A 22,675-nucleotide genomic window follows, 5' to 3' on the forward strand; every position below is an offset into this window, starting at 1 on the left:
GTTTCCATCTCTCTGCTTACATTATCCATCTTTTCTTGCATGCTGTCCACTTTTTCGATTAGAGCTCTTAATAATCAGTTGTTTTAAATTCCCAGTCTGATAATCCCAACATTTTTGCTATGTCTGAGTCTCGTTCTGATTCTCGCCCTGTCCAAGCTGTGTTTTTTGTCTTCTAGTATGCCTTGTAGTTTTATGCTAAAAGCCAGACATGATATACTATGTAAAAGGAACTGAGTTAAATAGGCCTGTAGTGTAAGGCCTTATGTTTATCTGGCTTGCAATTAGGCTGTGTTTATTATTTGCTGTATCTGCAAGTGTGAGAGACTAAAATTTCCTCTGGTGTCCACGTTTTTGTCTCCTCTGTTGTCTTTGTGTTTCCCTAGAGACTGCTTAAATAAGGTCTGTGATGTGCAGTTCTTTCAGTTGTAATCCCCTGTTGTTAGGCAGGGGCCCTGTGGATGTGGTGGTACAGTGCTAGGGGAAAGGAAGAATTCTATAGTCCTATGATTAGGTGTCAAACTTTTAGTGACTTCTGCCCCTGGGCTTTGACCTTCACAAGTGTATCCCAGTTGTTGGATTCCACCCCCCTTAGTGGAGGCAGAAAGACTAATTAGGGCTGGACTTGGACATTTCCCTTCCTCTGCATGAAAGGTTACAGTGGACTGGAGTTGGGTATTCTCCCTCCCTGGGTCAGTTAGGCTCTGGTAAAACCCCAGTCAATTAGACCCTGGTTAAATGATTTCTCTTGAGAATAGGCCATGTTAAGGGAATAAAAGGCTTTGGGTGTAATTTCAAAATAGCTACTATTCCATTACCCCTGCTGGAAGTACAAAGGGTTTTTCTTTTCTCCACTCTTTACTGTGGGGAGCTGGTAGGGCTCCTAGAGGTAGAACTCACAGAAATGTTGGACTCCTCCCAAGGACTGGACCCCTGAAATTTTTAACTCTCAAGCTTGCCTACAAGCTTGAATTGCCTCCAGCAATTCATCAACTGCAGTTTAAGTTTTCCTACCCTGATGCTGGCTCCATGGGTGGGGTTTCCTTTCTTGAGTTTTGTTTTAGGTGAATCGTGGTTCTCTGTACCCACCTGTCTCCCCAGTTTTGCAGACAGCAGTTTGCCCTGAGGCCTTCAATTCTCTGATGGATCTAAGAAGAGTAACTGATTTTCAATTTATTCAGCTTTTTTTTTCTTGTTGTGAGGATGGGAATGTTGACTTCCAAGCCCCTTACCTGCTCTTCTCCTTTTTAGGAATCAGTCTGTGAAGGGAGCAGAAGGATGTGCAGGCACAAGGGGACAACCGGTCTCCTTACTAAGCTGGACCACATGCCCAGACCAAAGGCCTTCCTGGTTGGGGCATCAAAACAACGCAGACAGCCCCTTCTCCAGGAAGCCTACAGAACCAACTTGGGCTGGCCAGAACCGCTCCTCTGAACCCTGTGCTGACCTCTATCACTGCACTTATGTAAGGAATTAGGAGTGTCTCTCTCATTGGTCATCAGGTAAAAGCCAGAAGTCTAATGCCATAATTGGGTCCAAGGGAAAAACCCAAGCCTGAGGAGAAATATTTCTAAATTAGTTCCTTTATTTACTTATTTATGGCAGTGCCTCGAGGCATGCGGGATCTTAGTTCCCCGACCAGGAATAGAACCCATGCCCCCTGCAATGGAAGCATGGAAGCTCAGAGTCTTAACCACTAGATCGCCAGGGAAGTTCCTTTCCAGCTTTATTTATTTATTTATATCTATTTATTTTTGCCCATATTGAGGTATGCCAAGGCCATATCAGAGGTCTGATGACCAGAGAAGATAAGACCAGCAGAGCAAGCCAACAGGAGGAGGTCTAGACAACTTCCCTGCAGGGACCACACAGAGGGTGTGGTACTTATCTGCTTCCATCTTATATTTTAGGGATGGGTGGAGTCCAAGACAAGGTGGACACTTGGAAAATGTAATGAAATTGTCTATCTCTGGGGTAGTCTGTTTACTCCTCGAGATCAGGGCATATCAGATTCCTCAGAGCACAGGACTGGCTCAGAGCAGCCTCAGTAAGTACTTAACCTGAACTGATCCTTAGGAAGCCCAGGGCACAATATTGGGCAGTACGACAAACAAGTGGTCGTCCCACAAGCTCTCACATCAATTTATTCTGGCCCTCCTCTCCATGGAGAGTCAGAGAATGGGCTTCCCTGACTTAGGCAAGTGCTCCATCAAGGGGATTCAGAGACTTCAGCTGAGAAGATCCATCTCTCTTGGAACCAGACAATGAACAGTTGAAGCAGGACAAGTGCAGCACCCAGCCTGAAGCTGAGAGCCTGGGTGCATCCAAGCTGCCCTACTGGGAGGCCCCAAGGGAACAGCGCCAGGAAATGCATATCACAGATGCCCTCAGAAACAGAGAGACCCAAGGCCAAGGAGCGGTATGCAACAGCAAGCAGGCTTTAATCAGGGGTGAAAACCAGGGTGACTCTAGCTTCTTCGTTTACACTGACTTCTCTTTTATCCTCAGGACATAGACAGGAAGGAGGCCTGCTTTCTAACGACAACCTTTTTAGGAATCAGTCTGGAAAGGGAGCAGAAATCAGTCTCCATCCCCAAACTGTTTTACTTGCTGGTTCGGATCTCTCTCACTCTGGTTGGCTTGCGGTCTGTTTTCAAGCATTTTCCTTCCTTGAGAACAGGAGTCTTCTCGCATTCATCTGTGTTTTGAGGCACTGGGTATAAGGGAAGAAACCTGGGAATTAAGCTGCCTGACACTAGCTGTTCCCTCTGCCTAGAGCGCTCTTCCCCAGATATCCGCGTGGCTACTCCCTCATCTCCTTTACCCTTCAAATCGTTCCTCAAATATTACCTTCTCAACAAGGCTGTATTACAATCTGCTCCCTCTGCCAATCTTCCAGTTTTCCCAATCTCCCTTACTTTGCTCTATATTTTTTCATAGCTCTTAATAACTTCTGTCTTTGCTTTTCCAGCAGTATGAATATGATACGCCTAGTTATATCATAACATTTTTTATATATATATATATATATATATTAAAAATATATTGACTGTGTCTTCGTATTAGTAGAATGTAAGCTCCATAAGAGCAGGAATTTTTGTTTTGTTGACTGATAAAGTGCATAGAAATGGCACACAAAAGGCACTCAACAAATGAGTGTCTGAATGAAAAGGGAAACCTAGGTTTGGATCTTGCCCTGTCGCTTTCCAGCCAGCTGTGCGCCTTTGACAATTTGCTCCTCCCTCGGGCCCAGTTTCTTCATCTATGAGATTGGAGTCCAAGCACCCACCTCACTGGATTATGCATGTGAAGTGCCTGGCAGGGTGCTGGGCACGAATAGATAGTTAATAAACGGGCTGGTCAATTGACCTAATTACTGCCCCTCTCAAACTCTTCACCTTCCCATCTGTTATAAGTACCCTTTACTCGGAGCCATCGCTAAGGCAATTAAGACCTTTAGGTCTGGGGCTGTGATGGGAGATGAGGGCATAAGGCCATGAAAAACCCAAAGATCTCAAGATTCTCTCTTTCCGGTGCCAGTTGAGCTGACTCAAGGGCAGCTGACCTCAGGCTCTCAGCAAGCCCTGCACCCCAATTACATGGCAGCAGAAGATCTGGAACCAATCTACTGGTCCTGTGAGAAATCTGAGCCCTCCTCTGACCTGCTAAACCACGTTTGACACAGTTGATTTTCTAAGCCCTCTGATCACCAGGGATCAAGCCTGCAGCAGGAAAAGAGACTCAGAGCTCACCAGGACCTCACGGGTGTGTGGAGAGGATCAGGCCGCTACGTGCACAGGGAACGCCTCCTACGCTTGGCACCTGTGGGATGAAGAGAGGATGCTCAGGAGCAGAGGTGAGGGTCCATGTCCTGCCTCCACCTCAACAGCTGTGGATTCTTTCATTTCCTAAGGTTGCCAAGCTTCAGTGTGCTTAGCTGTAACATGAAGATATTAATAGATTTTCATCCTCACTGGATTGCTATGGTGAGATACGCCTCTGAAGTGCTTTAGCACTTGCCTGGCACCTAGCTATAGTAATAGTCATTAGGTCATTTTCAAAGGCCTTTAAACACCAGACGAATTCTATGGGACCCCCTTGCCCGTGGTGGCTTTGGCCAGTAAGAACCATACAAACTGTGGCTGTGAGGTAGGAAGAGGTGAAATATAACCATGCCTTCAGGGCTGTTCAACTCAATCGGCCAGAGAAGAGACAGCTTTCTCCAAAATCCAAAAAAAAAAATTTTTATGTCAATCTATTTATTTATTTTTATTGGGGTAAAGTTGATTTATAATATTATATAAGTTTCAGGGGTACAACATAGTGATTCACAATTTTTAAAGATTATACTCCATTTATAGTTATGATAAAATATTGGCTATATTCCCTGTACTGTACAATATACCCTTGTAGCTTATTTATTTTATATGTAGTAGTTTGAACCCTACCCCTATCCTGCCCCTCCTCCCTGCCCTCTCCCCACTGGTAACCACTAGTTTGTTCTCTGTATCTGTGAGTCTGTTTCTTTTTCTGTTATATTCACTAGTTTGTTTTATCTTTTAGATTCCACATGTAAGTGACATCACACAGTATTTGTCTTTCTCTGTCTGACTTATTTCACTTAGCATAATGCCCTCCAGGTCCATGCATGGTGTTGCAAATGGCAAAATTTCATTCTTTTTCTTAATGCCTGAGTAGTATTCCATTTTGTGTGCGTGTGCGTGCGTGTGTGTGTGTGTGTGTACACACACCACATCTTCTTTATTCATGCATCTGTTGATGGACACCTAGGTTGCTTCCATATCGTGGCTATTGCAAATAATGCTGCTATGAACACTGGAGTGTATATATCTTTTCAAATTAGTGTTTTCATTTTCTTTGGCTATATACCCAGGAGTGGAATTGCTGGATCATATGGTAGTTCTAATTTTAGTTTTGTGAGGACACTCCATACTGTTTTCCACAGTGGCTGCACCAATTTGCATTCCCATCAACAGTGTACAAGGGTTCCCTTTTCTCCACATCCTCACCAATATTTGTTATAAAGTCTGAAATTTTAATTTCTAATCCTTTCTGTCTGCCAAACAAAACCAATTCTGCAAATTATAATCTTTAGTTGGTGGCCAGAACTCAGGGGTGTATGAATGTGTTGTATGTGTATATGTATGTGTATATCATAAATCAAGAAACACAATTTACTCGTGCTGTAGAGTGAATAAACACAATTTATTCACTCTACAAATGTTTACTAGACACCCACTCTATGCGGTGCCTTCTGCTAGGCGCCCCTGCAATGAGATACAGGCTCTGCTCTCAAGGAGCTCACGGGTTGTGGAGGAGATGAGCACACAGACAATCCCAATAGGACTGGCACAGTATTTCACCAGAAACACTCCAAGGGTACCATACAAGCTCAGTAGAAGGGCAATTATCCTAGAAAGGGAGTTCAGAAAAAGCTTCTTAGAAGAAAGGACTTCTGGGCTGTTTTGAAAGATGAGTAGAACACGTGGAGAGGAAGGTGCAGAGGCAAAAGGTCATGCTCAACTGGGTCACTTGGCTGGAGAGGTCACTGGAAGGGCCAGACCTTGCAGAGCCTTGAATACTAACGAGCATAATGTGCCAGGACTGGGCATACAGGCAGTCCCGTGTGCTACTGACACTGCAGTTTCGTAGACCCATGCATGACTCAATGCCAGTAACTAAGAGGGAGCAGCAGCTAGCTGCTCTCTATATTATCATATAGCTTCTTTAAGAAGATCTCCTGTTCTCTGTAAACTGGACATGAAACTCTTTTTCTTGGAATGGGAGGAAGAATGATCTTTGACTTGCCTCGTTGTTGGAAAAAGCTTTGAAGTCCATTTTAATTCTAATATCCCAGAAAGTGTTTCCCAAACTTTGTTCCACTGAACCATAGTTTTTCCAAAGTGTTTAGTGAATTAAATAGTCTAAGGTCAAATAATTTTGAAAAAAGGTGTATAATTGAAAATCTCTCCCTCTTGGAAATTTATGATGTTCATTACAGGTGCTGAGAAGTCATGAAGTCATGAAGAAATCAGTTTACCTAGCTTTTTCAAATATATATGACTCAATAACCCCTTTTTTCACATAACACCCTTAAATAACACCCCCCTGACTTCCTTGGGAAAGGCTGTCCTTGGGAATATAGAAGATCTGGTTTCCTAATTATTACAATGAGAGTCAATCAATAACTCTAATCTGTTTTAAGGAAATGACACCCCCCTCAAATTTTTAAAGCTCTACATAACAGAGAAGTTAACAATGCTGTTAGTAATAGCAAAAACCTGCAAACAAATCAAATATCTTAAATAGGGATCAAGAAAATATGTAATGGTGTAACCATGTCAGAATATTATGTAGCCACTAATGATATTTATGAAGAACTTTTTAAGGGAATTCCCTGGTGGTCCAGTGGTTAGAACTCGGTGCTTTCACTGCTGAGGGCCTGGGTTCCATCCCTAGTGTGGCCAAAAAAAAACCTATAAAATTCATCAAATATATATGTTTTTAATATATCAATTATATCTCAATAAAGTTATTTTTTTAAAAAACCTATAAACTTGTTTGTAAAATAGCTGAAACACTATATATATATAGCATGTTCTCAACTACATATAATATGCATAGAAAAAATGTTTTGGTTTAAATGTCTTCTGTGTCTAGTAATACTGTGGACTGGAGCCCCTGAAACCCTTCTGCTATACAATATCTAAAAAGAATTAAATTTTTAATGCCTCACTTTCATGTGGCTTAACAAATAAATTAAACCTGCAAGAAAGTAATGAAAGGCCAACGAAATTAGGCACTTGGACAGAGTGAGAGAACAGTGAGCTCTTAAGAGGCTGAAAACCTTTGAGTAGTCTAGAATACTCTAGAATGGTGGTTCTCAGCAGGGATGGCACTACCCCTGAAGGAGCGATTAGGAAATAAGTGGGGATATTTTTGGTTATCATAACTGGAGGCCACTGGTGGTACTTAAAGATGCTAGACATTCTGAAAGGCATAGGGCAGTTCCTCACAACAAAAAATCATCCTATACCCGCTCATGACTTTCAGATGAATCCCTGGCCATTGATGTAGGTGAAATACATGCTTATAATCATTTGAGCCTAGAGCTCAAATGATTTTAATATAGACAGAACTTTTCAGGAATTCAACCACTGTGGAAATCGAGGGAAAATTAAACTTCGTTTTATTTGGAAATTTGTCAAGAAATGTTTATCATTTTGGAAAACAATATTGCCAATGGCAATGCCACCATGATATTCAAGTCACCAATAGGCATACATATATCACTTTACAACTAAAGTGAATCTACACATGGTGAGTGAGCACTTGATTACTTCTTTGTGTCTTCTAGTACGGTGGAATCTGAGCATTTATATGTATATTAAAATACTTAAAACTTTACACCCAAACTACTCTTCTATTCTTCTTTATATCACATTTATGGCCTTGGGTTGATTTTGGTTGAAATAGTGCAGAATCATGTGCAATTGTCTACGAATTTCATTCCAATGAAGTAAAGGAGACATTACAAAATATTTTTTCTAAAAGGGGGCATTCAGTCTGATGGAATTAAAAATTACTGTAGCATAAAACTTGTTTTTCTCATTTAACAATAAGGTATAGAAATTTTTGCATATGTAGCATGCAAGTTCCATAGTTTAAATATTTACTATTAATGGACATATAGGATATTTCTAATTTGGTGCTGTTAGAAACAATGAATGTAATGAAATCGTCCCACGTTGTTGTGCACACGTGCAAGTATTTCCTAGGAATGGATATTGAGAAGTGAAGCTGCTAAATCAAGAGTAGAAATATTTTGGGCTTCCCTGGTAGTGCACTGGTTGAGAGTCCGCCTGCTGATGCAGGGGACTCCGGGAAGATCCCACATGCCGCAGAGCGGCTGGGCCCGTGAGCCATGGCCGCTGAGCCTACGCGTCCGGAGCATGTGCTCCGCAACGGGAGAGGCCACAACAGTGAGAGGCCCGCGTACCGCAAAAAAACAAAAACAAAAACAAACAAAAAAAAAGACTAGAAATATTTTAACTTTTAAAAGGTACTTGGGGAATGCCCTGGCAGTCCAGGGGTTAGAACTTGGTGCTTTCACTGATGAGGGTCTGGGTTCAATTCCTGGTCAGGGAAGTAAGATCCCACAAGCTGCATGGTGCATCCAAAAAAAAAAAAAAAAGGTACTGCCAAATTTCTTTCTAAAAAGGGATACCATTGGGAGATTGGGACTGACATATATACACTAATACGTATAAAATAGATAACTAATAAGAAGCTGCTGTATAAATAAATAAAATTTTTAAAAATGAATAATTAATTAAAAGTAAATAAAAAGGCATGCCAAGTTATGCTCCCACCAATAGTGTATAAAAAATGATCTTTTCCCCACATTCTTCCCAACACTTGAGTTTTTTGGTCTTTTCTTAAATTTTATATTGGAGTATAGTTGACTTACAATCCAGAATATGTTTTTTAAAAATCCTTATACAACTTAATAGAAAAGCAAACAAACAATCCAATTAAAAAATGGGGGGCTTCCCTGGTGGCGCAGTGGTTGAGAGTCCGCCTGCCAATGCAGGGGACGCGGGTTCATGCCCCGGTCCAGGAAGATCCCACATGCCACGGAGCGGCTGGGCCCATGAGCCATGGCCGCTGAGCCTGCGCGTCCAGAGCCTGTGCTCCGCAACGGGAGAGGCCACAACAGTGAGAGGCCCGCGTACCGCAAAAAAAAAAAAAAAAAAAAAAAATCGGGAGAGGCTCCGAATAGACATTTTTCCAAAGAAGACATACAAATGGCCAACAGGCACAGGAAAAGGTGCCCAACATCACCAGTCATCAGGGAAATGCAAATCAAAACCACAATAAAATATCACCTCACACCTGTAAGAATGGCCACTATCAAAAAGACAAGAAATAACAAGTGTTGGCAAGGACGTAGAGAAAAGGGAACCCTTATGTACTGCTGGAGGGAATGCAAAGTAGTGCAGCCACTACGGAAAACAGCATGGAGGTTCCTCAAAAAATCAAAGCTAGAACTACCATATAACCCAGCAGATCCACTTCCTGGCCTTCATCCTGTCAAATACAAATTGGCACTTGCCATCTACCTCTACAAGGATTAAATAATGTGCTGCTGCATCTGCTGACTTTCAACACCCCCTGAAAGGATTTCAGGCTGGAGAGCAGACATGAGGTTCTCTGTGCTCTGGGAAAACTGGCAGAACAGGTCTTCAGATAGTTAGGTATTTTCAGGAGCTGATTTTATGAGCCCAATTCTTATATCTCCCACTAAAATCCTTCAGGGTGATGTCTGCTCCTCGTGACTAGCAGTAACCTTCTGCAAAAAAAATATGTACTTGATTGCATGTACTCCCCCTTCACCAAAATCACATATATACTGACCTCTCCCACTACCTCTTTGGAGCAGTTTCTCAGAGCTATCTGAAATGCTGTCTCCCAGGCTATAGTCCTCATTTTGCCCCAAATAAAATTTAACTCACAACTCTCATGTTGTACATTTTTTCTTAAGTCAACAATCCAAAAGAAACAAAATCACTATCTTGAAAATATATCTGGGGCTTCCCTGGTGGCGCAGTGGTTGAGAATCCACCTGCCAATGCAGGTGACACGGGTTCAAGCCCTGATCTGGGAAGATCCCACATGCCACGGAGCAACTAAGCCCATACGCCACAACTACTGAGCCTGTGCTCTAGAGCCCACGAGCCACAACTACTGAGCCCACGTGCCACAACTATTAAGCTCATGTGCCTAGAGCCCGTGCTCCACAACAAGAGAAGCCACCACAATGAGAAGCCCGCGCACCACAATAAAGAGTAGCCCCCGCTCGCCGCAATTAGAGAAAGCCCGTGCGCAGCAACGAAGACCCAACACAGACAAAAATAAATAAATAAAATAAATAAATTTATTAAAAATAAAAATAAAAGAAAATATATCTGCACCCCAGTGTTCAAGGCAGCGCCATCTGCAATAGCCAAGACAAGGAAACAACAAGAGTTCATCACGAGATGAATGGATTTTTTTTAAATGTGGCACATATACAATCAAACATTAGTTGTAAAAAGAAGGAAATCCTGCCATTTGAGACAACATGGATGGATCTCGAGGGCATCACACTAAGTGAAGTCAGACAGAGAAAGACAAATACCAATACTGTATGATCTCATAGGTGAAATTTTTTTAAAAAATCAAAAACAAAAAAATGAAACTGAAGCTATAGATACAGAGAACAGATTGATGGTCGCCAGAGGCAGTGGGTGAAATGGGTGAAGGTGGTCAAAAGCTACAAGTTTCCAATTATAAAATAAATAAGTCACGGGTGTGTAATGTACAGCATGGTGAGTATAGTTAATAATACTGTATTACATACTTGAAAGTTGCTAAGAGAGACCTTTTTTTTTTTTTTTTTAACCAGTCATCTTTTCTTGGGTGTTAATTCTGCATCAGGATATGAAAGGATTCAGGGGTGCCGGGCAAAAGTCATAGTCAGGAATGCAGAGTGTGCCCTCTTCAGAGGTACTCACTTGGCTGCTCATGTTTAAGTTCCTTGTAAGAACTGCAGTAGCTGAAAAGCACATAAGCTGCCAGCAACATAGAAAGCCCTACAATGCTCCCTTTCTTCATGTTGAAATACTTGTAATACCAGTAATAACCTCTTTGAAACGCTCCAGCAGTTCCTTTAAGGATGAAATCCCGCATTAGTATCCAGCTTGCCAGCTCCCTTAGTTTGACATTCAGGAGCTGCTTCTTCAGTGGTACAACTGATTCCATCTTGGAGTCCTGGCTGTCTGCCCCAATATCAACTTTTCCATGTTGAACAAAGTCTGAGGCATCACTAAAGGCCTTCCGACTTTCTTCATCTTCATAGGCTTTCTCACCACTATGAATTCTCTGATGCAGAAGAAGAGATGAATGTTTTCCAGGTATAAACGTTTTTCTATCACTGATTATTTTATAACTTGAATCCAAACCTGTACTCCAGTTTCTTGTTTCTTCCCTCACAACCATCCAGGGTTCTTTTCCTTGCTCCAATAACACAATTATGTCTGGCTTAGAAATGGAATGGCCCAGTGAGACCAAGTTACTATAGTTCTCCATCATCACATTGCAGTACAACTTCTTCTGAACAAGGTCGAGAATTCCCACTCATGCTGAAAGAACGCTATGGCCACATACTTGAATGTTATTGGTCCATGGGCCATGATTTTAGACCTGCAAGAGCTGATCAGTCCTCAGGGTTCCTTTACCAGAAAAACAGAGTCCAGAAAACCCAGACCATCCCTTGCCAGCTTGGGGCTACCTCTGCACAGTCATTTCACAGCAACCTATGCTAGTTTCTCGCTTGGATGGATGCCACTTACAGGCAGCTCCCAACAAGGAACATAGAAAAAGGCCCGAGGTGGAAGTCACCTTGTCAATTGTCTCAATCATTTTCTTTTTTTAGTATTTATTTATTTATTTGGCTGTGCCAGGTCTTAGTTTTGGCATGCAGGATCTTTAGTTGTGGCATACGGGATCTTTTTAGTTGTGGCATGTGGGATCTTTAGTTGTGGCATGCGGGATCTAGTTCCCTGACCAGGGATCGAACCCAGGCCCCCTGCCTTGGGAGCGCGGAGTCTTAGCTGCTGGACCACCAGAGAAGTCCCTGTCTCAATCTTTTTAATGTTTGTAAATCTTTAGAGATAAAAATTCTCATTTCAAGTTACATTTAGCTAACACTAATCAGGTTGAACAAACATCTTTTCAAATGATTCTTGGTCATGCTATTGCCTCAGTTAATTGAGAATTCACATGTTTTGTCCATTTTTTATTTTGGGTTGATTTGCAGAAGTACATATATTCTGACTACAAACTATTTGTTTGTTTAATATATATGTTGGAAATCAGTTTCTCCTAGTCTCTTGCCTATCTTTTAACTTTGGTCATATAGAAGTTTCAAATTTTGTTATAGTCAAATTTATCACTGGTTTCCTTTATTTCTTCATTGTTTTTGGTCTTCTTATAGAAGGCTTCCCCTACCTCTAGATATCATTTTCAATGGCTGCATAATATTTCATTGTATGGATATACCATAACTTGTGAAATTCTCTCTCACTACTGAAAATTTAAGTTGTCCCATCCATTCACTAATATAAATAATGCTATGAAAAACAACAAAGTGTTCAAGTTGATATTTTTAAATATATATCTTAGTTCCTAGCAAAATGAGCATAATAAATGTTTCTTGAATGAGGGAGGGGAAAATGCAGGACATTTTTTCCACACTCACTCAAGGCATGTTAAAAAAAATGCAGCCCAATGTACACCAAATTATTGGAGAATTAGCTCTACAATTCTACTTCTCCTTTAGCCCATCTAATCAAGAGTTGACTCTGCCTCTAAAATCTAGGCATGGAAGTAAAGCTTCATCTTCCCTCTAAGGTTGCCTTTCCAAAGGGTGTGACAGCTATCTGAGACAGGCCTTTAACCACATACCTGAGTCATCCTTGTTATTGTGACTTCAGTTTTAGGGTGCCCTTTGCTTGGTGAGTCTTCAATGTTTACTTCTTAGAAGGTGGTAAATGAGCCTGAGAAGATGAGGTAGATGGAAGAGAAACCTCCGGCTGGGCTGCCACAGATTTGTGAGAGGCAGCTCTATTTCCAGCAGGTGGAGCTTCATATGCTGGAGGTGGGGCTTCATTTCCAGCTGGTGGGGCTCCATACCCTGCAGGGAGGGCTTCATATGTCACTGGTGGGGTTCCATATCCCGCAGGTGGGGCTCCATATCCCCCAAGCGGGGCTCCATATCCCACAGGTGATGCTCCATATCCTGGTGGTGGGGGTCTGTAGACCACAACTGGGTATGCTGAGAAGGAAAAATATCAGTTAGTCATTTTTTAGAGTAGACAAGGAATAAGTAAGAAGGAGGTAGAAGATAAAAAATAATACTGGGGCTTCCCTGGTGGCGCAGTGGTTAAGAATCCACCTGCGGGCTTCCCTGGTGGTGCAGTGGTTGAGAGTCCGCCTGCCGATGCAGGGGACACGGGTTCGTGGCCCGGTACGGGAAGATCCCACGTGCCGCAGAGCGGCTGGGCCCATGAGCCATGGCCTCTGAGCCTGCGCGTCCGGAGCCTGTGCTCCGCAGTGGGAGAGCCCACAACAGTGAGAGGCCCGCGTACTGAAAAAAAAGAATCCGCCTGCCAATGCAGGGGACACGGGTTCAAGCCCTGGTCCGGGAAGATCCCACATGCTGCGGAGCAACTAAGCCCGTGAGCCACAACTACTGAGCCTGTGCTCTAGAGCCTGTGAGCCACAACTACTGAGCCCACGTGCCACAACTACTGAAGCCCATGCGCCTAGGGCCTGTGCCCTGCAACAAGAGAAGCCACCGCAATGAGAAGCCCCTGCACTGCATGAAGAGTAGTCCCTGCATGCTGCAACTAGAGAAAAGCCCTTGCGTGGCAATGAAGACCCAATGCAGCCAAAAATAAATAAATAATTAAAATTAAAAATAATAATAATAATAATACTGAAGCAAACTGACACAGGAAGAGAATTCAGGCAGAACAATGCAGAAGCCATATTCTTCAGCCATCACCAGCTGAAGGCTTTATCATTTCTTGTTGTGGAAGAATTCAAATCAACATGAAAACAACCCTATAGTTATATCTCTACATTACTTATAGTTGTACCCAGATACATACTTAATAAAGTTTGTTTTGATGATACAAAAGTAATAAATGCTCAATGAGGAATATGTATTTGGGAAATAGAGAAGAGATAAAATTTTAAAAGTCATCTATAATTCCATAATCAAACACAAAAACTTAATATTTTGGTGCATTTATTGGTAGGATCTCTGTTAATCTTTTTTATACGATCATGATTATAACAACCATACAATTTTTTAAAAATCTGGCTCTTTTTACTTGACATTATGAGAAAGTTCTTTATATTATTAATGTATTTCATAAATTAAAAGCTGGACTATATTTTATCATGCTGATAAGTGCTACTTATGATAAGTGCTCCCTGGTTGTTGGAGAGCATGTTGCTTCCAAATTTCCAATTAATATTATAATAAACATGAGTTTTATTTATTTCCTTGGCTACATTCCCTAAGTGATTTGACTGTATCAGTGTGAATGGACTGTCAAGTTACTTTTCCATAATCCATATTTATGTTTAAGCTATGTAGAAAACACATTAAAAGAACTGTCTTAAAGATGCTCAAAGAACTAAAGGAAAATGTGGAGAAAGTCAAGAAAATTGTATATGAACAAAATACAAGTATCAATAAAGAGATAGAAAACCTAACAAGAAAAGAAACAAACAAAAAATTCTGGAGCTGAAAAGTACAATAACTGAAATGAAAAATTCACTAGAGGAATTTACATTCAGATTTGAATAGGCAAAAGAAAGAATCGGTAAACCTGACTACAGGACAATAAAAATTGTTGATACTGAGGAACAGAAAGAAAAAGACTGAAGAAAAGTGATCAGAGCCCAAGGGACCAGTGGGACACTACCAAGCAGACCAACATACACATTGTGGAAGTTCCAGAAAAAGAAGAGAGAGAGAAAGACGTAGAGAAAATATTTGAAGAAATAATGGCTGAAGACTTCCCAAATCTGATGAAAGACATGAATATAAACATCAAAGAAGCTCAATAAACTCCAAGTAAGATGAACTCAAAGAGATCCACACTGAGACACATTATAATCAAACTTTCAAAAGCCAAAGATAAAGAGAGAATCTTGACAGCAGCAAGAGAGAAGTGAATAATCACATACAAGAGATCCTCAATAAGAAAGTCAGCAGATTTCTCACCAGAAACGTTGGAGGTTAGAAATAAACTGTCCAACAAGAATCCTATATCTGGCCAAACTCCTGTGAGAGTGAGAAAGAAATTAAGATGTTTCCAGATAAACAAAAGCTGAGGGAGTTCATTACTACTAGACTTGCCCTGCAAGAAATGCTTAAGGGAGTCCTACAAGGTGAAATGAAAGGACACTAGACAGTAATCTGAAACCATATGAAGAAATAAAGATTTCAATAAAGGTAAATCATTGAGCAATTATAAAAGCTAATATTATTATAACAATGGTTTGTAATTCCATTTTTGTTTTCTACATAACTAAAGAGACTAATGCATTTAAAAGAATTATTAGGTTATGTTTTGGGGGGCACAATGTATAAAGATGAATTTTGTGACATCAACTGAAAGGGGTGAAGACAGAGGGGCTGTAAAGGTACAGAGTATTTGTATGTTACTGAAGTTAAGACAGTAAAAATTCAAATTAGTGTTATAACTTTAGGATGCTAGATATAACCCCCATGGTAGCCACACACACACACACACACACAGAGAGAACAGCTATGAAATATAAACAAAAGGAAATGAGAGTAGTGGGAGTCAAGATGGCCATGTGGGAAGACATGGAGTTAGTGTCTCCCCACAACTAGGGCACCTGCCAGCCTCTGGTGGGGGACTCTGATGCCCAAGGAGACAGAAGGAACCCCAAAGTGAACCAGTTGGTCATAGGGGACTGAGGGGGGAGGAGAAGTGGAGGCCAGACAGGATCAGCGCCCCTGAGGCTGGGGAGATCAGGAGAAGCAGCTGGGAGGGACTCTCTGGGAAGAGCAGGAGAGGAGTGGAGGGTGATTGCCTGGCCCACTCAGGCCGGGGAGCCTGCTGAGCTCCCAGACCGGTACCCACCCCATCCAGGCTGCGTGGGTCCTGGGGGCATAGAAGGGAGGTCAGAGAGATCAGGAGTCAAAATCAACTAAACACAAAAGAAGACAGTAATGCAGGAAATGAGGGTCAAAAAAGCTATAACGCATATAGAAACCAAATAGTGAAATGACAGAAGTAAGGCCCCCATCATCAGTAATTACTTTAAATGTAAGTGGATTAAATTCCCCAATCAAAAGACAGAGATTGGTAGAATGAATAAAAATTCATGATTCAACTGCGTGCTGTGTGTATGAGACTTATTCTAGATACAAAGACATAAATAAATCGAAAGTAAAAGGTTGGAAAAAGATATTCCACGTAAATAGTAACCAAAAGAGAGCAAAAGTGGCTATACTAATATCTGACTAAATAGACTTTACATCAAAAAGATTATGAGATAAAGAAGGAAATTACATATTAATAAAATGTTCAGTACAGCAAAAGGATATAACAATTATAAACATTTACACACCTAATGACAGACCATCACGTATATGAAGCAAAAACTGACAGAATTGAAGGAAGAAATAGACAGTACTACAATAATAGTTGTAGACTTCAATATCCTTCACTCACAATGATGGCTAGAACAACCAGACAGAAGATAAATAAGGAAATAGAGGACATAAAAAATACAACAAACCAACTGGATCTAACAGACAAATATATGACACTCTACCCAACAACAATAGAATACACATTCCTCTCAAGTATACATGGTACATTTTTCAGAATAGAACATATATTAGGCAACAAAGTAAGTCTGGATAGATTTTAAAAGATAGATGTCATACAAAGTAGCTTCTCTGACCACAAAGGGATGAATTTACAAATCAACAACAGAAGTAAAACTGGAAAAATTACAAATTTGTGGAAATTAAACACCGCACTCTTAAACCACAAATGGATCAAAGAAGAACTCACAAGGGAGGTTATAAAATACTTAGAGATGAATGAAAATGAAAACACAACATACCGGGACTTCCCTGGTGGTCCAGTGGCTAAGACTCGGTGTTCCCAATGCAGGGGACCCAGGTTTGATCCCTGGTCAGGGAATTAGATCCCACATGCCACAACTAAGAGTTTGCATGCCACAACTAAAAGATTCCACATGCCACAACCAAGACCCGCTGAAGCCAAATAAATAAATAAATTTTTTGAGCTTTTTTTTGTTTTTAATTATTATTATTTTTTTTAATTTTTATTTTTTGCAGTACGTGGGCCTCTCACTGTTGTGGCCTCTCCTATTGCGGAGCACAGGCTCCGGACACGCAGGCCCAGCGGCCATGGCTCACAGGCCCAGCTGCTCCGTGGCATGTGGGATCTTCCCGGACCGGGGCACAAACCTGCATCCCCTGCATCGGCAGGCGGACTCTCAACCACTGCACCACCAGGGAAGCCCCTAATTTATATTTTTATACAGCAGGTTCTTATTAGTTATCTATTTTATACATATTTGTGTATATATGTCAATCCCAATCTCCCAATTCATCCCACCACCACCCCACATAATAAATAAATATTTAAAACAAACAAACAAAAAACACCATATACCAAAGCTCAAAGGATGCAGCAAAAGCAACGCTAAGAGGGAAATTTATAGCTAAAATCACAGTAAAAAACAAAAAAGATCCTAAGTCAACAACCTAACTTAAAAACTTAAAGAATTAAGAAAAGAAGAACAAACTAAATCCAAAGCTAGCAGAAGGAAGGAAATAATAACAATTAGAACATAGATAAATGAAAAAGAGAATAGAAAAACAATAGAGAAAATCAGTGCAGCCAAAAGCTGGTTCTTTGAAAAGATCAACAAAATTGAGAAACCTTTAGCTAGACTGACCAAGAAAAAAAGAGAAGATTCAAATTATTAAAATTAGAAATGGAAGTGGGTACATTACTACTGATTCTACAGAGATAAGAAGGATTATAATACGCTACTATGAACAACTGTATGTTAGCAAACTGGATAGCCTAGAAGAAATGGATAAATTCCTAGAAGCCTAAAACCGATAACACTAAATCATGAAGGAACAGAAAATCTGTATAGACCTAGTAAGGAGACTGAATCAATAATTTAAAAAATCTCCCAACAAAGAAAACACCTGGACCTGATTGTGTCACTGCTGAATTCTACTAAACACATAAAGAACTAATACCAATCCTTCTCAAACTTTTCCAAAAAATTGAAGATGAGGGAACACTTCCTAACTCATTTTATTACCTATTGTGAATAATGCTTCTATGAACATGGTGTACAAATGTCTCTTAGACCCTGCTTTCTATTCTTTTGGTATATACCCAGAAGTGGAATTGCTGGGTCATTAAAAATGTTTTTAGGAACCTCCATACTATTTTTCACAGTGGCTGTCCCACCAACAGTATATAAGCATTCCAATTTCTCCACATGCTTGCCAACATTTGTTGTTTACTGGTTTTTTTTTTGATAGCAGCCATCCTAATGGGCAAGAAATGAAAACTTATGTTCTCACAAAAACCTGTACCAAAACCTGCAACCAATCCAGATATACCTGAGCTGCTGAATGGTTAAACAAACTGTTGTACATCTATACCATGAACTATTACTCAACAAAAAGAAGGAACAAATTATTGATACATGCAACAACCTGGGTGAATCTTGAGGAATAATGCTGAGTGAAAAAAGTCTATCCCAAAAGCTTACATACTACATGATTCCATTTATATAACAATCTTGAAATGTCAAAATTATAGAAATGGAGAACAGATTAGTGGTTGCCATGCGTTAAAGAGGAGGGGGAGGAAGGAAAGTAGGTGTAGCTATAAAAAGACAAACAGAAGTGATCCTTGTGGTAATGTAAATGTTCTGCATTTTTATTGTATCCATGTCAATACCCTGGTTGTGATATTATACTATAGTTCTGCAAAATGTTACCAGTGGGAGAAACTAGGTAAAAGGTATAAAGAATATCTCAGTATTATTTCCAAAAATGTATGGGAATTTACAATTATCTCAAAATAAAAAGTTTAATTAAAAAACCATAATTATAGCAATAGACAATCCAAAAAGGAAATTAAGAAAACAATTACATTTACAATATTATCCAAAAGAATAAAATACCTAGGAATAAATGTAACCAAGGAGGTAAAAGACTTGTGCTTTGGGACTGCTCTGGTGGTGCATTGAGAAGACTCCACGCTCCCAATGCAGGAGGCCCAGCTTCGATCCCTGGTCAGGGAACTAGATCCCACATGTGTACCGCAACTAAGAGTTCGCATGCCACAACTAAGGATCCTGCATGCTGCAACTAACACCCAGTGCAACCAAATAAATAAATAAATATTTTTTAAAAAAGACTTGTGCATTGAAAACTACAAAACGTTACTGAGATAAATTAAAGAAGACCTACATAAATAAAAAGAGTTCCTATGTTCATGGGTTAGAAGACAATATTAAATTAAGATAGCAATTCCCCCAAAACTGATCTACAAATTAAATGCAATCCCTATCAAAATTCTAATGGTCTTTTTGCAGAAATGTAAAAGTTGATTCTCAAATTCATATGGAGCTATAAGGGACCATGGATGGCCAAAACAATATTGAAAAAGAAATACAAAATAGGAGGACTCACACTTCCCTATTTTGAAACTTACTACAAAGTTACAGTAATCAAAATAATGTGGTACTGGCATAGGATAGACTCATATACCAATGGGAATAGAACTGAGAGTCCAGAAATAAACCTAAACATCTATTACCAATTGATTTTCAACAAGGGTGCCAAGACCACCCAGTGGGGAAAGAATAGTGTCTTCAACAAATGATTCCTGGACAACTGGATAAGCACATGCAAAAGAACAGAGCTGGACCCTAACCTTACTCCATATACAAAAATTAACTCATAGAGACTTCCCTGGTGGTCCAGTGGTTAAGACTCCATGCTCCCAACGCAGGGGGCCCGGGTCCGATCCCTGGTCAGGGAACTAGATCCTGCATGCCGCAACTAAAAGATCTTGCATGCCACAATGAAGATCTTGCATGCAGCAACAAAGATCCCATGTGCCACAACTAAGACCCGGTGCAGCCAAATAAATAAATATTCTTTAAAATTAAAAAAAAAATAACTCGTAATGAATCAATAACTGAAATATAAGAGCCAAAATTATAAAACTCTTAGATAAAACATAGGGGTAGATCTTCATGACATTGGACTTGGCAATGGATTCTTAATTTGATACCAAAAGCACAACTAACAAGAGAAAAAAATAGATAAATTCATCAAAAATTAAAACTTTTGTGCATCAAAGGATATTCTCAAGAATGTAAAAGATGACCTACAGAATGGGCAACATATTTGCAAGTCCCATATCTGATAAGGATATCCAGAATATATAAAGAACTCTTACAACTCAAACAATGAAAAGACAAACTACCCAAGTTAAAAATGGGCAAGGACTAGAATAGATATATCTCCAAAGAAGATATGCAAATGGCCAAGAAGCACATGAAAAGATGTTCAATATCATTTATCATCAAGGAAATGCATATTAAAATTATAATGAGATATCTCCTCACAATCACTAGGATGGCTTTAATATAAACAACAAGCAAAAAAAAGTTAAGTAACAAGCATTGGCAAGGATGTGGAGAAATAGGAAATTGTACATTGCTGGTGAGAATACAAAACAGTACAGTTGCTGTGGAAAATAGTTTGGTGGTTCCTCAAAAAAGTTAAACATTAAATTACCATATGACCCAATAATTCCAAATGTAGGTATATACCCAAGAGAAATGAAAACTTATCTCCACCTGGAAACCTATATACAAATGTTTGTAGGAGATATTATTCATAATAACCAAAAGGTGGAAACAAGCCAAATGTTAATCAGTGGATGAATGGATAACAAACTATGATACATGCAATGGAATATTAGTCAGTCACAAAAAATGAATAAAGTACTGATAATGCTACAACTTGGGTGAACCTTGAAAATATTATGCTAAGTGAGATAAGCCAAACACAAAGGTCACATGTTGCTTGACTCCTTTTATGTGATATACACAGAATACGCAAAGCAGATTAGAGGAAACCAAGAGATGTGGGGAGGGGACAATGGGGAATGATTACTTAGTGGGTATGGGGTATTCTTATGGAGTGATGAAAAAGTTTTGTTTTGTTTTTTTGGCCTCGCCACGCAGCATGCGGGATCTTAGTTCCCCGACCAGGGATCAAACCTGCGTCCCCTGCAGTGGAAGCGTGGTCTTAACCACTGGACTGCCAGGGAAGTCCTGAAAAACTTTTGAAACTAGAGAGAGCTGGCGGTTGCACAACATTGTGAATACGCTAAATACCACTGAATTGTACATTTTAAAATGGTTAATTGTACGTTATGTGAATTTCAACTCAAAAACGTTTTTATAAAACTTTAGCAACACTTACTTTTAGATCTTGAATATTAGATTTTAGTAACCCTTAAAAACTAAGGTAACTATTAAGACTATAGATAACTATCCTTCAGCTGTATACAAAACTAAATAAGCCGATGGACATGTACGTCATGCTCCAAGGAGAACCCAAGAGACAGCCTGCATTTGGGGGTCTGTTGGTAACCTGTTAGGAGACTTTTTGTGGTCCACCAACAGACTGTGGACCGTAGTTGGGAATCACTGATCTATGTCTCCTGGGAACATGACTCAGCAGCTATGGACAGGCACGACTGTTAAAGGAAAGTGTACAGGGCATAAAGCCGAGGACTGGAGTCCTCGGTGAGGTTGAAGGGCATGGCACAAGCATGATGGCTGTGCTTGTGTGAAAGGGGAAGGGGGAAGTTGGCAAGATCACATGTTTCTGCTCAGGCTGTAAGCAGGAAGTGGCTGTTCCCACTGATGGGAGTTGCCCAGGTATGCTCCATATTTGTACATTATAGTTAAAAGTAAACCTGAAATGGAAGCCTGTCATTTACTGACTTGCCACTGAGTTTTAGTCTGGAAATGAAGTCATGGACTCAACCATTTTCCAGCCCCCCAAACCTCTGCTGCTTCTTCTGCAGCAGAATTGGAGGCAAGGTAGCAGTGAATAGATCTTTGAGCCCCTGGCGTACCTTTCCACCTCCCAGGAAGAACCTCCATGCCATATCTTACCTGGACAAGGCGTCTGTTGGGTGCACATCATGCCCCCTGGTGCAGTAATTATATAGGGTCCTGAAGTGCCGAACCAGTAATTTACACTTCCAAGTGGAATTCCTCTGGCAGCTGAGAAGACAAGTTTGGCAAAATAGGGACTCTTTAATTCTTTTAAGTCAGATGTACAGCAGCTAGCAACCAAATAATTAACAGAGTATTAACCATCACCTTACCTGTGTGTCCAACAATGTCCCCAGGATACGAGATTAAAAATATACATTGCCCTTGTCCTCAACTGTATGCTTCTTGAAGGCAGTGATTGTGTATATTTGCCTGTGCTTATTGAAGGCCTAGCATAACACCCACCATGATAGGTATTCAGAAAAAATTTCCAAGTGAGAATTCTATCAAGTTGGCAAGTCTATTAAAGGCCAATGTAATGGCAGTACTAAAGAAAGCACTTCTGTTTGTCTCCCTCTGCCTCTCTCTTAAAAGGACACTTTTGATGGTATTTGAGGTCCACTTGAATAATCCAGAGTAATCCCCTCATCTCAAGATCCTTAATTATATCTGAGAAGGCTTTTTTTTTTTTTTTTTTTTTTTACAAACAAGGTAACATTCACAGATTCTGAGGATTAGGACACAGATTATATCTTTGGGAGCCATTATCAGCCTGCCACACTAATTTCTGGCCTATGGCATATGACCAGAAGTAATGTACACTGCTTCCAGGCCTGACCCATGAAAACTTCCCAGGTGAGATCTTTACTCTCTTCCCCTCTCTGCTCGCTACCCAAAGAGGTCTTGG

At 40.3% G+C, this 22,675-nt stretch overlaps 1 protein-coding gene and 1 pseudogene across 1 annotated transcript in view; both read right to left on the reverse strand.

Annotated features, from left to right (window-relative positions):
- Positions 1–2,541: 2,541 nt before the first annotated feature.
- Positions 2,542–22,675, reverse strand: part of WBP2NL (WBP2 N-terminal like) — a 36,837-nt gene continuing 16,703 nt past the window's right edge. The window contains exons 5-8 of the mRNA XM_060306621.1: positions 21,886–21,996; positions 12,526–12,895; positions 3,750–3,819; positions 2,542–2,710 (exon numbers count right to left, since the gene is read on the reverse strand). Coding sequence (XP_060162604.1) covers positions 12,591–12,895; positions 21,886–21,996 — 416 coding nt within the window. The 3' untranslated portion in view covers positions 2,542–2,710; positions 3,750–3,819; positions 12,526–12,590. The remainder of the gene's footprint in view (positions 2,711–3,749; positions 3,820–12,525; positions 12,896–21,885; positions 21,997–22,675) is intronic.
- LOC115852527 (ATP synthase subunit f, mitochondrial pseudogene) lies at positions 10,561–10,821 on the reverse strand (annotated as a pseudogene).

This window comes from Globicephala melas, chromosome 10 (assembly GCF_963455315.2).
Source record: "Globicephala melas chromosome 10, mGloMel1.2, whole genome shotgun sequence".
NCBI classification, from domain to species: Eukaryota; Metazoa; Chordata; class Mammalia; order Artiodactyla; family Delphinidae; genus Globicephala; species Globicephala melas.